We start from the raw sequence: 22,840 nt of genomic DNA, 5'->3' as shown, positions 1-22,840 counted from the left end.
GCATAACCTGATGTAGGTTCAACACATTAGCAGGCCTGGATGTGGAAGCAACTTTTCCACTGCCTCCTTTTGAGTGGTGCTTATGAGACAGCAGATCACAAACAATACATTCTTGTCTCTTCTGCTGCAAAGCAGCAGAGTCGAACTCCCTCTCAAACAAATTCCAGAGTTTGAGAGAAGCTTTCAAGCTTCTTTTGCTCAGTTATGGGCCACAAAGTTAGGTTAGCTGTGTAAAATCTGCAGACTGTGGTGCCTGGCACTGACAAGAACCAAGTTTGAGCAGAACTTCAGAGACCACAGGATCACAGGATGTTAGGGGTTGGAAGGGACTCAAAGAAATCATTGAGTCCAACCCCCCTGCCAGAGCAGGACCACACAGTCAAGCACAGATCACAGAGGAACACATCCAGACAGGGCTGGAAAGTGACCAGAGAAGGAGACCCCACAGCCTCTCTGAGCAGTGAGGTTCTTCCTCATGTTGAACTGGAACTTCCTCTGCTGTAGTTTCCATCCATTGCCCCTTGTCCTATCCCAGGGCACATCTGAGAAGAGTTTGTTCCTGTCACTATTTTTTTCAGAGAAAGGTGAAAGAAATAGGCTTACCCTCAGGGCAACTTCCACATTTTCTCCCCCATATATGTGCATTCCACTGTCCAGCACACCAATCTCTCCTAGGAATTTCCTATCTGCAGCAAGTATCCCCATTATGGATGGGCTTCTGTCAAATCAAACAAGTCAAGTTAGAAACAAAAGCAGCAGTGATGGAAATAAAGTCACTCAGCCATCAATCTCATCACAAACTTCCAGAAGAATTCCAGTTGTATCCAAGGGAAAGCAACAGATTTCATGCAGAACAACATTAAAGCATCCAGAGGACAGCAAATATCAGTGGTTTAAACTGTATGACGTAGCATTTTTGAAGAATGAAATCTCTTTGGAGAGGTGCAAGCAGGATTTTCAAGTGTTTTATCAAGAAGAAAGGGATCAGATTAAACTGTAGCAAGGAAGGGCTGTGTTGGACATTCTGGATTTTTACCTAATATTAAGGAAACGGAAACAGCAAGGCTTGTTGCCAAGGGGGGTTGTATGATTGCTATCACCTGAACATGGGGAGGAACTTCTTTACAGTGAGGGTGACAGAGCACTTGGAACAGGCTGCCCAGAGAGGTTGTGGAGTCTCCTTCTCTGGAGACTTTCAAAACCTGCCTGGATGCATCCCTGTGTGAACTACTCTAGGGTGCCCTGCCTTGGTTGGAGGGTTGGACTTGATCTCTGGAGGTCCCTTCAACCTCTAAGGTTCTGTGTTTCTGTGATTTGAAGTGAGGTTTTGGAAGAAAAGCCAACTGCTCGACAGGACCAGTTCCACTGTAGATGAATCCAACTGACAGGTGGGGGAAGGACAACTGAAGGGAACTTCAGTTCCCTACTGGGAAAGGAATTCAGGGTCAAGGCAATCCCAAGCACAAATCCAGGCTGGGCAGTGAGTGGCTGGAGAGCAGCCCCGAGGAGAGGGACTTAGGGGTGCTGGTGGACCAGAAGCTCAACAGGAGCCAGCAGTCTGCACTTGCAGCCCACAGGGCCAACCAAAGCCTAGGCTGCATCAGGAGAAGTGTGGCCAGAAAGGCAAGGGAGGTGATTCTTCTCCTCTGCTCTGCTGAGACCCCACCTGGAGTACTGCATCCAGTTCTGGAGCCCCCATTACAAGAGGGATGTGGAGATGCTGGAGTGTGTCCAGAGAAGGGCCAGGAGGATCCTCAGAGGGCTGGAGCAGCTCTGCTATGAGGACAGACTGAAAGAGTTGGGGCTGTTCAGTCTGGAGAAGAGGAGGCTCCCAGGTGATCTTCTTGTGGCCTTTGAGTATCTGAAGGGGGCTTACAAAAAATCTTGGGAGGGACTTTTCAGGCTCTCAGAGAGTGACAGGACTGGGGGGAATGGAGCAAAGCTGGAGGTGGGGAGATTCAAATTGGATGTGGAGAGGAAGTTGTTGAGCATGAGCATGGTGAGAGCCTGGCATGGGTTGCTCAGGGAGGTGGTTGAGGCCCCATGGCTGGAGGTGTTTAAGGCCAGGCTGGATGAGGCTGTGGGCAGCCTGCTCTAGGGTAGGGTGTACCTGCTGGGGATTGGAACTAGAAGATCCTTGTGATCCCTTCCAACCCTGACTGATGCTATGATTCTATGAACTTGGTACTCTTGATACCCCCATTCCCTGTGACCAGAACCATGTCTTGTTTTCTCTGCTCTAGGAACTGTGGACATAGAATCACAGGCTCACAGAAGGTTAGGGGTTAGAAGGGACCCACAGATATCATCCAGTCCAACCTCCCCCTGCCAGAGCAGGACCATTTAGGGCAAGTCACACAGGAAGAAATCCAGGCAAGTTTAGAAAGTTTCCAGTGAAGGAGACTCCACAACCTCCCTTAGCATCCTGTTCCAGGGCTTTGTCAGCTTCACTGTAAAGAAGTTTCTCCTCATGTTGAGGTGGACATTGTTGAGCTTATATTTGGTTTACTTTCACTCCATTCTCCTGCCCAAATGGTTAATGTCCTCTGAACAATGTTTTTAACACATAGAGGTGTCAATGTCATCCACAGTTCTTTATTTAGATAACTGTGCAGCCAGCAAGGTGGTTGGGACCCCATCCCTGAAGGTATTCAAGGTGAGGCTCAACAAGGCTCTGGGCAACCTCATGTAGTGGAGGATGACTTCCAACCCAGACCATTCTATGATCCTATGATCTCCAATTCTCGGTTACCAGGTGCAGTAGGATACAAATTAAGACATCTGCCATTTCATCTGACAAACACAATACCTTAATTTCTCTTTTTCTCTTTTTTTTTTCTTTTTTTTCCCCCCTCAGGATCTACACAGTAAATTTTAAAGCCATTGATATAAATAAGTATGTTGAGTTAACCTTAGCTGGCTGCCACCAACTGCCCACAAAGCTGCTCTCTCATTCTCAACATGACAGGGGAAGATAAGACAAAGAAGCTCAGGGGTTAAAATAAGGATAAGGAGGTCATTCACCAGGTAACATCACCAGTAAAGAGATTCAAGTTGGGGAGGACTAATTTAATTTAGTTTATTACCAATTTGAATTAAAAGAAGAGAGAATAATAGAATCATAGAATCAAGCAGGTTGGAAGAGACCTCCAAGATCATCCAGTCCAACCTAGCACCCAGCCCTAGCCAATCACCTAGACCATGGCACTAAGTGCCTCAGGCAGGCTTTCCTTGAACACCCCCAGGGATGGTGACTCCACTATCTCCCTGGGCAGCCCATTCCAATGCCAATCACTCTCTCTGCCAACAACGTCCCCCGTTAGGGGGGGACTGTGCAGCCTTTACTTCCCCTGACACAACTTGAGACTGTGTCCCCTTGTTCTGTTGCTGGGTGCCTGGCAGAAGAGACCAACCTCCACCTGCCTACAGCCTCCCTTCAGGTAGTTGTAGACAGCAATGAGGTCAGCCCTGAGCCTTCTCTTCTCCAGGCTGTACACCCCCAGCTCCCTCACCCTCTCCTTGTAGGGTTTGTGTTCTAGGCCCCTCACCAGCTTTGTCGCCCTTCTCTGGACACATTCCAGCACCTCAACATCTCTCTTGAATTGAAGGACCCAGAACTGGATACAGCACTCAAGGATGTTTTGTCTCATGTTTCTTCCTTGCTCCTCTCACTCACTGCTGCCACACACCTTTTTTTTTTTTTATCCTATTTGAAAGAAGTTATTGCAGAGGCCTCAGCAGCATTGCTGACTGCCCTCCTTTTGACCTGCTCCATGTCCGTTTTGAAGCCAGCTGGAAGTGACTCTGCCCAGTGCAGTGGGGCAGCCCCTCACCTCTTTTCACAGAAGACAACCACACAGAATCTTGCCAGGTAAACACAATAAGATAAGATAGGGCTAGAAAAGTCTGATGACTGTATCATATCTCATTGTTAGTTTTTCTAACATTGCTTGACAGATGGCAGCTAATAGCTAAGGAACAGCCCACAACACCTTACATCCTTGTGGAACAAGGAAGTAAATGGTTTTATATCTTCAGCATGAGATAGCTGCTGGTATCATAGAATCATGGATTTGTCAGAGCTGGAAGGGACCTCAAGAATCACAGAGTCATAGAATCAACCAGGTTGGAAGAGACCTCCAAGATCATCCAGGCCAACCTAGCACCCAGCCCTAGTCAGTCAACTAGACCATGGCACTAAGTGCCTCACCCAGACTTTGCTTGAACACCTCCAGGGATGGTGACTCCACCACCTCCCTGGGCAGCCCATTCCAATGCCAATCTCTCTCTCTCTGCCAACATCTTCCTCCTAACATCCAGCCTAGACCTCCCCTGGTGCAACTTGAGACTGTGTCTCTTAGTTCTGTTTCTGGTTGCCTGGCAGAAGAGATCAACCCCCACCTGGCTACAGCCTCCCTTCAGGGAGTTGTAGGCAGCAATGAGGTTCATTTCCACACCCCCTGCCATAGGCAGGGACGCTTTCCACTTATCTATTGAGTCAGAGAAGAACCACATGTCACATAGTAAGTTCACAGAATCACAGAATTGTCAGGGTGGGAAGGGACCCCAAAGGTAGTCTAGTTCCAACCCCCCTGCCATGGACAGGGACACCTTCCACTAAACCAGGTTGCCCAGAGCCACATCCAACCTGGCTTTGAAAATTTACAGGGATGAGGCTTCCACCACCTCCCTGGGCAATCTGTTGCAGTGTCTCACCACTCCTATGATGAGGAACTTTCTCTTAATGTCTAATCTAAATCTCCCCTCCTCTAACTTGGATCCATTCCCCCTAGTCTTATCCCTACCTGATCTCCTAAAAAGTCCCTCACCAGCTTACCTGTAGGATCCTTTCAGATACTGGAAGGCCACAATAAGGTCTCCTCAGAGTTTTCTCTTGTCCAGACTGAGCAGCCCCAACTCTGTCAGTCTATCTCCATAGCAGAGGAGCCCTTTGATCATCCTCGTGGCCTTTCTCTGGACACGCTCCAGCATGTCCATATCCTTCTTGTACTAGTGGCTCCAGACAGCACTCCAGGTGGGGTCTCACGAGAGCAGTCTAGAGGAGGGGAAATCACCTCCCTCGACCTGCTGGCCACACTGGTCTGTCATGCACTGCTGCCACAGGGCTGCTAAAGAATCTACACTCCCCAATCATCTATGTGCTTTGCAGGTATTGATCCCATCACCTAAGAAACCTCCTTCCCTCTGCTAGCTGCACATTGGACATCCTGGATCTTGGCTCACTCCTGCATGCTGTTCATACTCACCGGACTGGAGCAGTATCATCTTTCAGAGCATACCACTCAGCTGGCAAGGGCTCATAAAGGCACCAGAGTGCCCAGTCGAATCCATCTGCAGCCACTGAATACTGTGTAAGCCCAAAGTCATCAAAGCGAATGTTATCGAACACTGGCGATATTATAACGGTGCGATCCTCTTTCAGTCGAGACAAAATAGGTTCAGCCCTTCCAAAAATCAACAAACAAAGTCCATTCAGCTTGAAAAAGTGGAAATCCAATGAACAGTACTAAACAGGACTACCTGCTTCTAGAGCTAGGTTAGCTGCTTTGGCCTCTACAAGAAGTTTTATGGCAATCTTGGAGTGATAGTAACCTAAATTGCCAATGCCAGGGCATGGTTTTCCCTTCCACTAAGCTGCTTCTACATTTTCATAGAATCATAGAATCAACCAGGTTGGAAGAGACCTCCAGTTTATTGCTGAGTCTGTTTCCTAGAGGGTCCAAAGAATCTTCATTATCTACATATCTACAAGACAAGAAGGCAAAAGGAAAGGAAGGAGGGGTGCTGTGAACCCTGAGATTGACCATTCATTGTCTTTCCCCTGTGCCATCCTGCTGTGGCTGCCATGTGAGGTAAATAACATGACTGAACAGTGGATATCTATGATGGAAGAAGGCTTAGAGAAGATAGGCAAGGAGGATGTGTTTATGAAGCTCAGAGAAGAATATAAGGAGTGACCACAGCTGTCTTAAAAGAAGCTGAACTTATCAAGAAGACTGGAGATTGACCTTTTTTCCAAATAAAGAGCAGTATCAGCCTGCAGGTCAAGTTGCTTGTGCAGACAGAAGACATCCTGAACCAGCCAAATCAACATGGGAGAAGTGTATATATGTGGCTTAGCCCAACACACAGTATAAAATTAAAACATGCAGGAAAATGAAGTTTGAAGGCAGCAAAACACTGGAGTCTGCTCCAACTAATGTATTTGCTCCTAGCAAGTAGGGATGCCCAGCATCTGGAGAGTGAGCATCCAGAGAGCACCAGTGTGAGTCCTGTCTGTATCACAATTCAGCTGTATATTGCAATGCATAGACTCATAAAATCAGTCAGGGTTGGAAGGGACCACAAGGATCATCTACTTCCAACGCCCCTGCCATGGGCAGGGACACTCTACCCTAGATCAGGCTGGCCACAGCCTCAACCATAGAATCAGTTGGGGTTGGAAGGGACCACAAGGATCATCTAGTTCCAACACCCCTGCTATGGGCAGGGACACCCTACCCTAGATCAGGCTGGCCTGATCAGTAACTGTGTTGTGATTTGAGCATATTGCTGTGTACTAAACCAAAATCCCATGTATCTAAAATAAGTAAATATAGCATTACAACCAAAACCCCTCCTCCTGTGGTGTAGCCCTAAGAATTTGGGTCTCCAGCAGTCATTTTGCTTGAACTCAGTTGCTGCTAGGTTTAGAAGAACTGAACTTATCTCTCAATACATATTTTTGTCAGCCCAGCTTATACAAATGAATCCTGAAAGCCACAACTAAATGACTTCAGCATTACCTTTAACATTTGGGGAGCATCAGTTAGCATGTTATTAAGAGAGAAAGAGATCTGAGCTGTGCAGATCTATGCAGAACCATTTTGGCCTGAGAAGGGCTGGGAGAAAACCACTGGTCCCCCAAAATGAGACAACACAGATGATAGTCTACCAGTGAACCCAGACAGGAGACAATATAAAGACATTTCACATAAAACAGTGCTGCAGACTCCAACAGCATGTAAATCTCCATCATCAGAACATAAATCAGTTGCTTGTTTTGCCCCTCTCTGCAATGAGAGTCCTGCAGAACTGGGGCACACTATAACTAACAGGAGGCAGTAAATATACATTAGGAACAAATTCTTTTGCCACGAGGATGGGGGAACATTGAAACAGGTTGTCTAGAAAGGTAGTTGAGGTTTCATCCCTGGAGATATTCAGAGTGAGGCTTGACAAGGTTCTGGGTGATCTGATCTAGCTAGGGATGCCCCTGCCGACTGCAGAGAGGATTGGACTAGACGACCTTTGGAGGTCTCTTCCAACCCAAACCATTCAATGATTATATGATTAGTCAAAGCTGGAATAAGAACCACATCAAAGTCATTAGGTATTATGGCTAATATACTTAAAAGATCCAAAGTTGCTAGGAGTGTAGCTTCATAACATGCATTCTTCTTAGGTTATTAAACTTCATGAAGTCTTTGTTTCTGTTCCCCAAAATGTAATAAACACACAGAGAAGGTTGGCATTTCTCTCTTCTTTTCACTAAACAGCTTATGCTGCTGCCTGCCTGCTTTGTTGCTGATTTCAAGCAGTGGCATCTCTTTTCCTCTCAAAATTAAATGACTTGCTGGCTGTCAGGGCATAGAATCATAGAGTCATAGAATCACAGAATGGTCTGGGTTGGAAAAGGATCTCCAAAGGTCATTTAGTTCAAGCCTCATATGTGGCAGGTAATGTGGCAGGCCAGAAAGGAGGACTACATCATCACAGAATGGTTGTGCCTGGAAAAAAACTCTAAGATCATTGACTGCAACTGCCAACTCAGCACCACCATGTCTCACAGTGCCATGTCCACATGTTTTTTTTAACACCTCTAGGGGCAGTGACCCCACTAACTCCCTGGGAAGCCTGTTCCAATGCCTGACCACTCTTTTAGGAAAGAATTTTTTCCTAAGATCCAGCCCAAATCTCACCTAGCACAATCTGAGTTTAGCCTGGAGAAGCAGAGGCTCAGGGATCACCTCATTGCTGTTTACAACTACCTGAAGGGAGGCTGTAGCCAGATGAGGTTGGTCTCTTCTGCCAGGCAACCAGCAACAGAACGAGTGGATACAGTCTCAAGTTGTGCCAGGGGAGGTCTGGGCTGGATGTTAGGAGGAAGTTGTTGGCAGACAGAGTGATTGGCATTGGAATGGGCTGCCCAGGGAGGTGGTGGAGTCACTGTCCCTGGAGGTGTTGAAGCAAAGCCTGGATGAGGCACTGAGTGCCATGGTCTGGTTGAATGGCCAGGGCTGGGTGCTAGGTTGGCCTGGATGACCTTGGAGTTCTCTTCCAACCTGGTTGATTCTATGATTCTATGATTATGAGTCCATTAATCTATGGGATACCTATCCCAGCTATGCAGTTACACTCCATGTCCAACCCCTCCTCTTCCCACTCCAGAAGCCTCCTCTAGTCTTCATGGTCTTACCATGCAGTGTTGACTTCAATATGGGCATCCAAAATTGCAACAGCATCTGCAGTTGATGCCTCCCAGCCAGTAATACGGGCTTGAGTTAGGCCTTCTCTTTTCTGATGTCTGATGATCTTCAGCAGTCCGGGATGTTTTGCATTGTAGTTTTGGATTTGCATTTCCAAAGGTCCCTTCAGATCATCTGCAACAGACCCCAGAGTTTAATGATTAAAAAGCAACAAACAAAGAAACAAACAAAAAATCTTAGAATGGTTTGGGTTGGAAGTGACCTCCAAAGGTCATCTAAGAAATAGAAAAGATTATGTAGCTTTCCAGCTTCTTCCAGTAGAATTATTCAGGTATGCATAAAGAAGCTCATTTCAATCACACCAGCTTCCATTCCAGGAGTTCAATGAGTACCTAAATTTCATTTACAAACAGTGCTATTGTACTGCTTCTAAGCTGTACATAAATACATCAGCAGGTAGACACTTCAGGTGCATGACGTAACTGCACGTTCCACCACGTGGGAAAGAAAATTAAACCCAAAGAGCCCTGGAATGATGAAATGCCACAATTGTTTCCTACAGATGCCATTCTGGGGTGGATTAGAAAGGCTGTGGTTAGTAGGTTGAAGGAGGTTCTCCTTCCCCTCTTCTCCACCCTGCTAAGGCCACATCTGGAATATTGTGTCCAGTTCTGCCCCCTGCCCCAGTTCAAGAAGGACCTCAGGGAACTGCTTGAGAGAGTCCAGCACAGAGCCAAAAAAAAAATGATCAAGGGAGTGGAACATCTCTTTTATGAGGAGAGCCTGAGGGAGCTGGGGCTTTTTGTCTTTGAGAGAAGAAGCCTGAGGGGTGACATCATTCATGTTTATAAAGACATAAAGAGTGAGTGCCAGGAGGATGGAGCCAGGCTCTGCTCAGTGATACCCAATGACAGCACAAGGGGCAATGGGTGGAAGTTGAGGCACCAGAAGTTTCATGTAAACAGGAGGAGGGATTTCTTCACTGTGAGGGTGACAGAACACTGGAAGGGGCTGCCATGGGGGGTTGTGGGGTCTCCCTCTCTGGAGATACTCAAAACCCACCTGGATGCATTCCTGTGTGATCTGGCTTAGGTGATCCTGCTCTGGCAGGGGGGTTAGACTGGATGAACTTGAGAAGTTCCTTTCAGCCCCTGACATTCTGTGGTTCTGTGATTTTACAACATTTTCCTCAGCTCAGTTTCAAGAGCAGCAATGTAGTCATTGCTTCCCTTAGGAGCATTTCCCTAAGACACCACTCTTCAAGTAGTTATTGCAGATACCTACAGAGATTGCTTTCTTAGCACACACCTACTTTGGTACTGTGCTTCAGCAGCCAGTGATGACAAATAGAATCATAGATTCAGCTAGGTTGGAGAAGACCTCCAAGCTCAACCAGTCCAACCTATCACCCAGCCCTGTCCAATCAATTAGACCATGGCATTAAATGCCCTATCCAGGCTTTTCTTGAACACCATTGGAATGGGCTGCCCAGGGAGGTGGTGGAGTCACTGTCCCTGGAGGTGTTCAAGAAAAGCCTGTCTGAGGCACTTAGTTCCATGGTCTAGTTAATTGGACAGGTCTGGGTGCTAGGTTGGACTGGATGATCTTGGAGGTCTTCTCCAACCTGGCTGATTCTATGATTTTATGATTCTATGCCCTCCAGGGACAGCAACTCCACCACCTCCCTGGGCAGCCCATTCCAATGCCAATCACTCTCTCTGACAACAACTTCCTCCTAACATCCAGCCTAGACCTCCCCCACCACAACTTGAGACTGTGTCCCCTTGTTCTGTTGCTGGGTGCCTGGCAGAAGAGACCAACCCCCACCTGGCTACAGCCTCCCTTCAGGATGTTGTAGACAATAATGAGGTCACCCCTGAGCCTCCTCCTTTCCAGGCTGTAGACCCTCAGTTCCCTCAGCCTCTCCTCTACCACTTTGATTTTTAACCCTTCCAAATGCTTACACAGCAGCATCCTGCTCCTTATTATCTGCAGTTTCCCAGGTTATTATGTTTGTGGGTTGGTGTTTTTTTCTTTTCTGTACTCCATTTATTCAGTTTTGAGCAGTCTCTCTGTGCACTCCAAAGGCCAACAACATTCATCTAATGCAATAGTGGCATAAATTACTAAGGCTCCTGCCTTCCCTAGGCCACTTACCATTTGAACTGTAATCATCTACCAGAATGATTTCTTTCAGCAGATGCGAAGGGGTTCGGTTAATTACGCTGGTGATTGCACGTAAGACGATTGACAGTGCTTCGTTCATAAATATAAGGACAACGCTGAGTGTTGGAAGGTCTTTTGGGTAGGTTTTCCTTTTACAGCTGGAAGAGAAGACAAACACCTTTAGCACTGTGCCTAAAGAAAGTCAGAGAGCAACGATTGAGATGTTGGGCTTAAAAACTGGAAATTATAGAATCGTGGAATCATAGAATCAAGCAGGTTAGAAGAGACCTCCAAGATCATCCAGTCCAACTTAGCATCCAGCCCTAGCCAGTCAACTAGACCATGGCACTAAGTGCCTCATCCAGGCTTTGCTTGAAGACCTCTAGGGACGGTGACTCCACCACCTCCCTGGGCAGCCCATTCCAACGCCAATCACTCTCCCTCTGCCAACAACTTCCTCCTAAGGTCCAGCCTAGTCCTCCCCTGGCACAACTTGAGACTGTGTCCCCTTGTTCTGTTGCTGGTTGCCTGGCAGAAGAGACCAACCCCCACCTGGCCACAGCCTCTCTTCAGGTAGCTGTTGACAGCAATGACAGCCCATTCCAATGCCAATCATTCTGTCTGGGAAGAACTTCTTCCTAACATCCAGCCTATGTCTCAGTGTTAAGGATGAAAAAAAGGAAATGCCAAATGTAAACATCCTTGTTTATTTGACTTGTGCTATGTATGTGTACAAACTATTGGGGTGAAGTGGAAAGTTTGGTTTGTTAAGTTCTTCAGCATGAGAATGGTGAGAGCCTGGCATGGGTTGCCCAGGGAGGTGGTTGAGGCCCCATGGCTGGAGGTGTTTAAGGCCAGGCTGGATGAGGCTGTGGGCAGCCTGCTCTAGGGTAGGGTGTCCCTGGGCATGGCAGGGGGAGTTGGAACTTGATGATCCTTGTGGTCCCTTCCAACCCTGACTGATTCTATGATTCTATTCCATGATTCTATGGCCATAAAAAAAAATCAAACAAACAATTACTGTTTCTCAATCCAGAATGGTTATAAAACATTGAAAACATATAGAGTCATAGGATGGCTCAGGTTTAAAGGGACTTCAGAGCTCATCTACTCCAACTTCCCCACCATGGGAGAGAACACGTCTCAACCAGACTCAGCTGCTCAAGGCCTCATCCAGCCTGGCCTTGAACAACCCCAGGGAGAAGGCAACCACAACCTCCCTGAGCAGCCTATTCACCACCTTCATACTGAAGTACTTCTTCCCATGATCCAGTCTGACCCTGCTCTCCCTCAGCTTTAAACCATTCCACCTTGTCCTGTCTCTATATTCCCTGATGAAAAGTCCCTCTGCAGCCTTCCCGGGGGATCCCTTCAGGTACTGGGAGGCAGCTCTAAGGTCCCCCTGGAGTCTTCTCTTTTCCAGGCTGAACAACCCCTGCTCCCTTAGCCTGTTCTCATAGCAGAGATGCTCCAGCCCTTGATCATCTTTGTGGCCTCCTCTGGACCCTCTCCACCAGCTCTGTGTCCTTCCTATGCTGGGGATGCCAGAACTGGAGAAAGGATTGGATATGAAGTCTCAGCAGAGCAGAGTCAAGGGGCAGAACCCCTCTCTTGCCCTGCTGCCCACACTCCTCTGGATGCAACCCAGCACAGGGCTGCCTTCTGGGCTAGATGAGAGCACTGCTGGCTCATAGGAGCTTCTCCTTGATCAACATCCTCAAGTCTCTTTCTTCAGACCTGCTCTCAACCCACTCTGCACCCCACCTGGATTTGTGCCTGGCACTTGTCTGATCCAGATAGAGATTTGAGTAAATTGAACACAGGCAATGATTATTTACTTATGAGGGAGGGGACAAGCAAGTGACCTCCTGGTCTGGATAAGGAGCAGGTAAAAGGTAATACAGAAACACAATAGCCCTCCCAGAAACCTGAGTCCCCAGGAGGGGCTTCCAACTGCCCTTCCACCTTCTCCCCCCGACGTCAGCCTTACCCCAGTCCCAAGGAATGGAGGTTTGGCCATGGGGTTAGGAAGCAAAGTGGATTAGTCAAAGAAATGGCAGAGAGGCTAGAGAGAGGAAAAAAATGCAGCTCCCCAGCAGAAGTACCTTACCAATGCTTGGATTCTTGTTTTTATACATCTCAGCAAGCCTTTGAGTGAAGTAAACACCAGCCTTGTTCTCCTTCCACAGCCTATAATCCAGTTCTTCTCACCAAAATGTTCTAGTTAGGCTCAAATTTTCAACAGTAAGGAGAGAGGAGGAGGAGGCAAATGGCCTCTTAAACTGGGGGATGGGGTCAGGGAGCAGTGTGTTGCCCTGGAAATTCATGAGGAATTAGTTCAGGACCTGCTGAGCCATCTGGACACCCACAAGTCCATGGGACCAGATGGGATCCATCCCAGGGTGCTGAGAGAGCTGGCAGCTGAGCTGGCCAAGCCACTCTCCATCATTTTCCAGCAGTCCTGGCTCACCGGAGAGGTCCCAGGAGACTGGAAAATGGCCAACGTGGTCCCCATCCACAAAAAGGGTCGGATGGAGGAACCTGGGAACTACAGACCCGTCAGCCTGACCTCAGTGCCAGGGAAACTGATGGAGCAGGTTCTCTTGGGGCCAATAACTGCGCACCTGAGGGATGGCAAAGATCTCAGGTCCAGCCAGCATGGGTTTAGGAAGGGCAGATCCTGCCTTTCTAACCTGATCTCCTTCTATGATCAGGTGACCCGCTTGGTGGATGTGGGGAGGCCTGTGGATGTGGTCTATCTGGACTTCAGCAAGGCCTTTGACACTGTCCCCCACAGCAAACTGCTGGCTAAGCTGTCAGCCCGCGGCTTGGATGGTAACACTCTATGCTGGATTAGGAACTGGCTGGAGGGCTGGACCCAGAGAGTGGTGGTGAATGGTGCCACATCCAGCTGGCGGCCAGTCACTAGTGGTGTCCCTCAGGGATCAGTGCTGGGCCCCATCCTCTTTAACATCTTCATAGATGATCTGGATGAGGGCATCGAGTCAGTCATCAGCAAGTTTGCAGATGACACTAAGCTGGGGGCAGATGTGACTGAGCTGGAGGGCAGAAGGGCTCTGCAGCGGGACCTTGACCGCCTGGACAGATGGGCAGAGGCCAGTGGGATGGGGTTCAATAGCTCAAAGTGCAGGGTGCTGCACTTTGGCCACAACAACCCCATGCAGAGATACAGGCTGGGGTCGGAGTGGCTGGAGAGCAGCCAGACAGAGAAGGATCTGGGGGTACTGATTGATACCCGCCTGAACATGAGCCAGCAGTGTGCCCAGGTGGCCAAGAGGGCCAGTGGCATCCTGGCCTGCATCAGGAGTGGTGTGGTCAGCAGGAGCAGGGAGGTCATTCTGCCCCTGTACTCTGCACCGGTCAGACCACACCTCGAGTACTGCGTTCAGTTCTGGGCCCCCCAGTTTAGGAAGGACACTGAGATGCTTGAGCGTGTCCAGAGAAGGGCGACGAGGCTGGTGAGAGGCCTCGAGCACAAGCCCTACGAGGAGAGGCTTAGGGAGCTGGGGTTGTTTAGCCTGGAGAAGAGGAGGCTCAGGGGTGACCTTATTGCTGTCTACAACTACCTGAAGGGTGGTTGTGGCCAGGAGGAGGTTGCTCTCTTCTCTCAGGTGGCCAGCTCCAGAACAAGAGGACACAGCCTCAGGCTGCGCCAGGGGAAATTTCGGCTCGAGGTGAGGAGAAAGTTCTTCACTGAGAGAGTCATTAGGCACTGGAATGGGCTGCCTGGGGAGGTGGTGGAGTCGTCGTCCCTGGGGCAGTTCAAGGCAAGGTTGGATGTGGCACTTGGTGCCATGGTCTAGCCTTGGGCACTGTGGTAAAGGGTTGGACTTGATGATCTGTGAGGTCTCTTCCAACCTTGGTGATACTGTGATACTGTGATACTGTGAAATTAGCACAGGCCACAACAACCCCAAGCAGCACTCCAGGCTGGGGACAGAGGGGCTGGAGAGCAGCCAGGCACAGAGAGACCTTGGGGTACTGGTAGATAGCAGTAGCTAAAGATGAGCCAGCAGTGTGCCCAGGTGGCCAAGAGAGCCAATGGCATCCTGGCCTGGATCAGGAACAATGTGGCCAATAGGACAAGGGAGGTTATTCTGTCCCTGTACTCAGCACTGGTCAGACCACACCTTGAGTGCTGTGTACAGTTCTGGGCTCCTCAAGTTAAGAGAGATGTTGAGGTGCTGGAATGTGTCCAGAGAAGGGCAACGAAGCTGGTGAGGGGCCTGGAGCACAGCCCTGTGAGGAGAGGCTGAGGGAGCTGGGGGTGTGCAGCCTGGAGAAGAGGAGGCTCAGGGCTGACCTCATTGCTGTCTACAACTTTCTAAAGGGAGGCTGTAGGCAGGTGGGGGTTGGTCTCTTCTGCCAGGCACCCAGCAACAGAACAAGGGGACACAGTCTCAAGTTGTGGTGGGGGAGGTCTAGGCTGGATGTTAGGAGGAAGTTGTTGTCAGAGAGAGTGATTGGCATTGGAATGGGCTGCCCAGGGAGGTGGTGGAGTTGCTGTCCCTGGAGGTGTTCAAGACAAGACTGGATGAAGCACTTAGTGCCATGGTCTAATTGATTGGGCAGGGCTGGGTGCTAGGTTGGACTGGATGATCTTGGAGGTCTCTTCCAACCTGCTTGATTCTATGATTCTATGAGAGCTGGGCACAGAGGAACCTAATGAGTTTCAACAAGGTTAAGCGCCTGCACCTTCGAAGGAAAAACAACCTGCACTAGGACAGGCTGGGAAGTGATCCATGGCACAGCAATGGCCAAGGTCAATGGAATCCTTGGGAGCATTAAGAGGACTGTGGCCAGCAGATGAAGTGAGGTTTCCCTCCCCCTCTGTTCTGCCCTTCTGAGACCTTACCCAGAATGTTGCATTCAGTTTTGGGCTCCCCAGTTCAGGAGGGACAGGGATCTACTGGAGAGAGTCCAAGGGAGGGCTACAAAGACGATGAAGGAACTGGAGCATTGCTCTGTGAGGAGAGGCTGAGGGACCTGGGGCTGTTTGATCTGCTGAAGAGAAGACTGAGAGGAGATATAATAAATGTCTATAAATACCTGAGGGCTGGGGGTCAAGAGGGAGGGACCAAACTCTTCTCAGTTGTGCCCTGGGATAGGACAAGGGGCAATGGATGGAAACTACAGCACAGGAAGTTCCAGCTCAACGTAAGGAAGAACTTCTTTACTGAAGGGGTCACAGAGCACTGGCACAGGATGCCCAGAGAGGTTGTGCAGTCTCCTTCTCTGAAGACTTTCAAGCCCTGTCTGGATGCCTTCCTGTGTGACCTATGCTAGATGCTATGGTCCTGCTGTGGCAGGGGGGTTGGATTTGACCTTTGAAGGTCCCTTCCAATCCCTAACATCCTGTGATCCTCTTCCCTTTAAATTCCTTTCTCCTTGTGAATGTAAAGAGTGCTTATACTGCACCTGAGAGATCTGGTGTCGTTGAGAGGTCGATCCAGAGGTAGACGATCACTGAGGTAAACATTATACCCGTAATTTAAGAACAAGTTCTGTGCAACAGTTTGTTCCTCTTCACTTAAATCTGCTCCCCAGTGTTTGAACAAAAATGAATCTGGGTACAGCAGTCGGTGCTGAGTCTTCTTTTTCTCCTCCATGCCAGCAGCTCTGTGTGCTTTAGCCTCGGCGTTAGCTTGCAGCTTCAGCTCACGTTCCAGACGGTTCATGTTTCCATGGAATGCCTGCACTGACTTTGCTGATTGGAAACAGAAGAGGATTGAGCAAAACAGCAAAACCATCATCACAGGGCAGCCAATTCAGAGAATGTTACAGGTTGGAAGGGATGTCCAGAGATCATGGAGTCCAACCCTCACTGCTAGATCAACTAGGGCAGGTCGCACAGGAAAGTGCTGGGTTGTTCACTAAGTCTTAGAGTGCTTTGGGTTAGGAGGGACCTTAAAGATCATCTAGTTCCAACCCACCTGCCATGGGCAGGGACACATTCTATCAGCCCAGGTTGCTCAAGGCGTCATCCAACCTGGCCTTGAACACCTTCAAGGAGGATGCATCCACAACCTCCCTGGGCAACCTGTCCTAGTGTCTCATCCACCCTCACTGTAATTTCTTCCTAATCTCTGGTCTGAACCTGACCTCATCAAGCTTCAATCAATTCCCTCACCTCCTGTCACTACAAGTCCTTGTAAAAGGTCCCTCCCCAGGAAGGTTAAAAGGAAATTCTCCTTGTAACAGCACAGCACAAGAGGCAAATACTCTTACAGTATCTGTGCAGTATACAGTGCAGTTACAGCTAAGCTGCTATTCACATGAGTAGCCTCAGACTCTTCCTCCTCCACAAGAACAGTTTTTTAACCACACCCTGCATCAGATTCTGCTCTCAGTTGCAGGAGCACAGAGCGAAGGACACTGCACTGGCATCAGCAGAGAAGTCTGGGTGTAGAGACAAGACACAGGCTACTAAATGGAGGTCAAATAATTGCCATCTTGTTATATTTTAATCGATGACTCATAATAGACTTCCCATCCAAGTCAGGTTGGTGATAACCATGTTTATCTTGAAGGTAAACACAGTACATAAGCCTTTGCCCTCTCTTTTTGTAAGTTTACTGGAATTATTTACTTGTGGTCAGGAGGATGTGAACAGGATGAACCCCAACCCCTGAGAGGTTTTATTAGCTTCACAGTATTATGCCATTAAAAAAAAAGCAAACCAAATCAAACCAAAACCCACACCCACAGACGATCTGAGGCTATTCAGGACATATTCCCGAAGGTAAATATGGTAAACCAGCCCTCTACAGCAGAACAAAGGAGAATCTCAGAGTCATAGAGTTCATAGAGTCATAGAATTCAGAGTCATAAAGTCATAGAATTCATAGAATCCTAGAATGTGAGGGGCTGGAAGGGACCCTGAAAGATCATCTGGTCCAGCCCCCTTGCCAGAGCAGGATCACCTAGAGCAGTTCACACTGAAATGCATCTAGAGGGTTCTTGAATATCTCCAGAGAGGGAGACCCCACAACCTCCCTGGGCAGCCTGTTCCAGTGCTCTTTCACCTCACAGGGGAAAAAAAAAATCTTCCTCAGGTTCACATGGAACCTCCTATGCCTCAACTTCCACCCACTGCCCCTTGTCCTGTCGCTAGGCATTCATAGAATGGTCCTGGATGGAAGGAACCTCCAAAAGGCATCTAGTCCACCCCCACTCAGCCAGCAGGGACATCTTCCATTAGATCAGGTTGCTCAGAGCCCTGTCCAGCCTCACTTTGAATATCTCAAGTAATGGGGCCTCAACCACCTCCCTGGGCAGCCTGTTCCAGTGTTCCACCACCCTCATAGTAAATAACCTGTTTTAAACATCCAGTCTAAATCTGCTCTTCTCTGCGTTGGAGCCATTGCCTCTCATCCTATCACTGCAGGCCTTTGCAAACAGTCTCCATCCATCCTTCTTGTAGTCAGGTACTGGAAGACTGCTATTAGGTTTCCCTGGAGCCTTCTCTTCTCCATGTTGAACAACCCCAACTCCATCAGCCTGTCTTTGTAGCAGAGGTGTTCCAGACCCTTGATCATTTTTGTGGCCCTCCTCTGGAGCTGCTCCATCAGCTCCATTGTTTTGTGTGTAAGTAGAGAAGTTTGGCAACTCTCATGTGTGGGCAGCAGGGGAAGAGAGGGGATTCTGCCCCTTGACTCTGCTCTGCTGAAACCTCCCCTCCAATCCTGCTTCCAGTTCTGGCATCCCCAGCATAGGAAGGACACAGAGCTGGTGGAGAGAGTCCAGAGGAGGCCACAAAGATGATCAAGGGCTGGAGCATCTCTGCTATGAGAACAGGCTAAGGGAGCAGGGGTTGTTCAGCCTGGAAAAGAGAAGAGTCCAGGGGGACCTTAGAGCTGCCTCCCAGTACCTGAAGGGATCCCCCGGGAAGGCTGCAGAGGGACTTTTCATCAGGGAATATAGAGACAGGACAAGGAGAAATAGTTTAAAGCTGAGGGAGAGCAGGGTCCCCTATCAACCTGAGCCATTCTATGATAATCTTCTTCAGGATTACAAGAAAAGCAACAAAAAATTAAATAAACCTGCCAAAACTGTTGAGGGACACCCACTGCTCCCTGATATTTTTTTTTCCCTTCAGGAAATCTGGACACCTAATCCTCAAAACATGGAGCAATCTGGCACTTTACTTACAGAGATTATGAAGGTTCCAGTCCAAATGGTCCAGTCTCTGAAGGATGTTCATTTGCTGGTCCAGAACACCACCATTCATTCCCAAGGAAGCAAGCTTTCCCTTGCTCTTCTCCTGCAGTAGGTGCACAAGGTAACACACAAACCCTGCATTGATGAGCAACAAGGCGACTTTATGGGGTCTCTTCCAGGGTGCCATTGCGAGCTGAACAAGGTCTCAGTGCTCTGCAGCTGGTTGGAGTTTGTCTGTGGTTCTGCACTCTTCTTTCCCAACACTCCATTTCAAGTTGCTTTTACTGCTTTGACTGACAGCTACGATGAAGCAACAGAGAGAGTTTAATGAGTCATAAAGCAGATTATGATAGGATCAAGCTTAGACCTGTTCTCCACTTACGTGGAGCTAAATGAGCTGAGCTTTACAAAACACCCCAGGTCAGGGAAGCTTGAATGACTTTTCTGATCCTGGAACACCAACAGCAAACATCAAGCAGTTCCCTCAAGTCCTTTTCAAACTGACAGGCCTAGAACTAGACAAAGTGTCCTGGATGCAGCCTCACCAGGGCTCCCACCTCTTTTGACCTGCTAACCACTTCCCCTTCTAATCCACCCTAGGATACCATTGGCCTCCTTGGCCACAAGGGCACATTGCTGGCTCATGGTCATCCTGTCGTTCACCAGTACCCCCATGTCTCTTTCCTCTATGCTGCTTTCCAACAGGTCATTCCCCTGATAATCAATAGGATTTTTTGTTTTCTTCCTGATGCGTATAGCAAAATGTGCTTACTTGTGCTAAAATACTGCTGCTGCTTCTAGACTTTCAGAACCTTTTCTTGGTTGTTTTTGTTGTGTTTGGGGTTGGGGGTTTTTTGGTGGTGGTGGTGGTGGTTGGTTGGTTGGTGGGGTTTTGTTTGGGAATCATAGAATCAGTCAGGGTTGGAAAGGACCACAAAGATCATCTAGTTCCAACCCCCCTGCCATGCCCAGGGACACCCTACTCTAGAGCAGGCTGCCCACAGCCTCATCCAGCCTGGCCTTAACAACCCTGATGATACTGTGATACTGTGATACCTCCAGCCATGGGGCCTCAACCACCTCCCTGGGCAAACCATGCCAGGCTCTCACCACTCTCATGCTCAACAACTTCCTCCTCATGTACAGCCTGAATGTCCCCACCTCCAGCTTTGCTCCATTTGCCCTAGTCCTGTCACTCCCTGATAGCCTAAAATGTTCCTCCCCAGCTTTTTTGTAGGCCCCCTTTAGATCCTGGAAGGTCACAAGAAGGTCACCATGGAATCAGAATTGTGGGTGTGAGTGTATTTTGTTGTTCGTTTCTTCTTCTTTTTGTCTTTGGAAGGGGAAAGGTTGGAGCAGGGAGGCAGAAATAAAAAGATGAAGCCCAGCATCAGAATGAGTTGTGTGTTTGGAAAGAAAGAAATCAATTTTATTTTTTTCCCCACAAATGTTAGCAAAGGGAAGGCAAAAGTGGTTTCAGCAGAAGATACAGATCCTGCTTTTGTCTAAATATTATGGAAATCCAGGCAAGAGAAAAGTAAAAGATCTCAAACAGAAATGGGTCTTGAAACAAACAAATGAATTAAATAGAATCATAAAGGCTGAAGAGATCTCCAAGCTCAAGTCCAACCATAACCCAACTACCATGACTTCAGCTGTATCCTGAAGCATCACATCTACACCCTTCTTGAATGCCTCCAGGGATGGTGACTCCCTCACCTCCCTGAGCAGCCTTTTCCAAGTCCTCACCACTCCCTCACTAAAGAAGTTTTTCCTCCTGTCCAATCTAAACCTCCCCTGGCATAACTCAAACCCATTTCCTCTCATTCTGTTGCTGTTTACTTGGGAGAAGAGAGCAACACCAGCCTCACTCCAACCTTCTTTCAGGCAGCTGTAGAGAGCAGTAAGATCTCTCCTCAGTCTTCTCTTCTCCATAATGAGATTCAACTTGCAAAATGAAGAAAAAAAACCAAAACCAAGCTAGCAAGAACACAACAGAGTGTCTTGTGACATGCAGCTGCCATCAGATCAACCATTGTGTGAAGGGCTAAGGTGAAAAGGCAGAGCAGGTCCAGGGTTCACACACCACCACACACAGCACGGTAAACCTGCTGACCACAGCTGAAATACACTGGGTTTATTGCAAAGCTCATTTCAGAGCCATTAAAAAATACAAGAGAGAGAGAATGGGAAGGAACAAAGAGCAGCTTGTGCGACGAGGCTGATGAGAGACCTCAAGCACAAGCCCTACGAGGAGAGGCTGAGGGAGCTGGGATTGGTTAGTCTGGAGAAGAGGAGGCTCAGGGGTGACCTTATTGCTGTCTACAACTACCTGAGGGGTGGTTGTGGCCAGGAGGAGGTTGCTCTCTTCTCTCAGGTGACCAGCGCCAGAACAAGAGGACACAGCCTCAGGCTGTGCCAGGGGAAATTTAGGCTGGAGGTGAGGAGAAAGTTCTTCACTGAGAGAGTCATTGGACACTGGGATGGGCTGCCTGGGGAGGTGGTGGAGTCGCCGTCCCTGGGGCAGTTCAAGGCAAGGTTGGACGTGGCACTTGGTGCCATGGTCTAGCCTTGAGCTCTGTGGTAAAGGGTTGGACTTGATGATCTGTGAGGTCTCTTCCAACCCTGATGATACCGTGATACTGTACTATGTCCTAGTGAAGTCACAAACACCTTGCTATGCACTGCAACAGTATGAGTGCAGCGCAGCAGTATTTAAATACTGGGTCTTGTAAAATATATAAAGCACTCAATGCTTGCTTACAAATACCAACAAAATTACTTCTTTGGTAATTAAGGAGCATTTTCTGCATGGTTTGAGTAGGCTGGGGTGAAAACAAGAGTGAACATAAACATGCCAACGAGATCAGTACCATCCCATTCACTTCCAGGATCATGAAGTGCTCCTTTATGTGTGATACAGTTAAAAAAGGAGGGAGGGAATACAGCTTCTGAGATGCAGAAGTTCTGAGGTCACACACTCAGCATTCTCAGCAGGTAAGAAGGAAACACTAAGTGAAAGTCCCACACTAACTGAAGTCAGTGGCATTTTATCCAAACCTAGGAATTCTTTTTGAGGTCAGGCTCTGAGCAACCTGATCTACTGGAGAGTGTCCCTGCCCATGGCAGGAGAGTTGTAACTAGATGATCCTTGAGGTCCCTTCCAACCCTGACAATTCTGTGATTCTTACTCTCTGTGGTACCACCCAGAGCAGGCTCCCAGGGCCACCAGTCTTCCAGGGCAAGAAAGGGTAGTACATTGGTACTGTAGAAAGAAGAGATAAAAATCATAGAATCAAGCAGGTTGGAAGAGATCTCCAAGATCACCCAGGCCAACCTAGCAACCAGCCCTGGCCAATCAACCAGACCATGGCACTAAGTGCCTCATCCAGGCTTTTCTTCAACACCTCCAGGGACAGTGACTCCACCACCTCCCTGGGCAGCCCATTCCAATGCCAATCACTCTCTCTGAAGAACTTCCTCCTAGCATCCAGCCTAGACCTCCCCTGGCACAACCTGAGACTGTGTCCCCTTCTTGCTGGCTGCCTGGGAGAGGAGACCAACCCCCACCTGGCTACAGCCTCCCTTCAGGTATTCTACAACTACCTGAAGGGAGGCTGTAGTCCACACCAAGGAAATATCCAGCAAGAAAAAAGCTGCGTGAAGGCAAGAACAGAGGGGACAAATGGCAAAGCCAGAGTAGGAACCAGGCTGCAAGGAGCAGCGGCACCCAGCCTGCTTCAGGAGCATTGCCGCTTTCTGCTCTACCGGTGCCCTCTTGTGGGAAGGACGGGAAGCAGCAGCCCTTTGCTTCCTTCTCCCCCAGGGCTGTTAAGCGGGAGTCTCACACCCACACATTTAAGGAACCTTCATGGCTCTGCAGATTGACTGAAAAACGATTGCAAGCTGAGAAACTAGGGGTAAGAAAGAAGATCCTCTCACAGATAAACGAGTAGGGAATGAAACAAAACCGAACAAACAAACTAAATTCACTGATGGAACTG

At 48.6% G+C, this 22,840-nt stretch overlaps 1 protein-coding gene across 1 annotated transcript in view; it reads right to left on the bottom strand.

The window, feature by feature from the left end:
• GALNT8 (polypeptide N-acetylgalactosaminyltransferase 8) overlaps positions 1–19,023 on the bottom strand; it is a 29,817-nt gene extending 10,794 nt beyond the window's left edge. Inside the window, exons 1-6 of the mRNA XM_064142871.1 lie at positions 18,828–19,023; positions 16,095–16,383; positions 10,647–10,813; positions 8,480–8,663; positions 5,268–5,465; positions 604–718 (exon numbers count right to left, since the gene is read on the bottom strand). Coding sequence (XP_063998941.1) covers positions 604–718; positions 5,268–5,465; positions 8,480–8,663; positions 10,647–10,813; positions 16,095–16,383; positions 18,828–19,023 — 1,149 coding nt within the window. The remainder of the gene's footprint in view (positions 1–603; positions 719–5,267; positions 5,466–8,479; positions 8,664–10,646; positions 10,814–16,094; positions 16,384–18,827) is intronic.
• Between the last annotated feature and the right edge of the window lie 3,817 nt (positions 19,024–22,840).

The sequence above is a fragment of the Pogoniulus pusillus genome, chromosome 4 (genome assembly GCF_015220805.1).
Source record: "Pogoniulus pusillus isolate bPogPus1 chromosome 4, bPogPus1.pri, whole genome shotgun sequence".
Taxonomy (NCBI): domain Eukaryota; kingdom Metazoa; phylum Chordata; class Aves; order Piciformes; family Lybiidae; genus Pogoniulus; species Pogoniulus pusillus.
The sequence above is the reverse complement of the archived record's forward strand: the minus strand, read 5'-3'. Positions and strand labels throughout refer to the sequence as shown.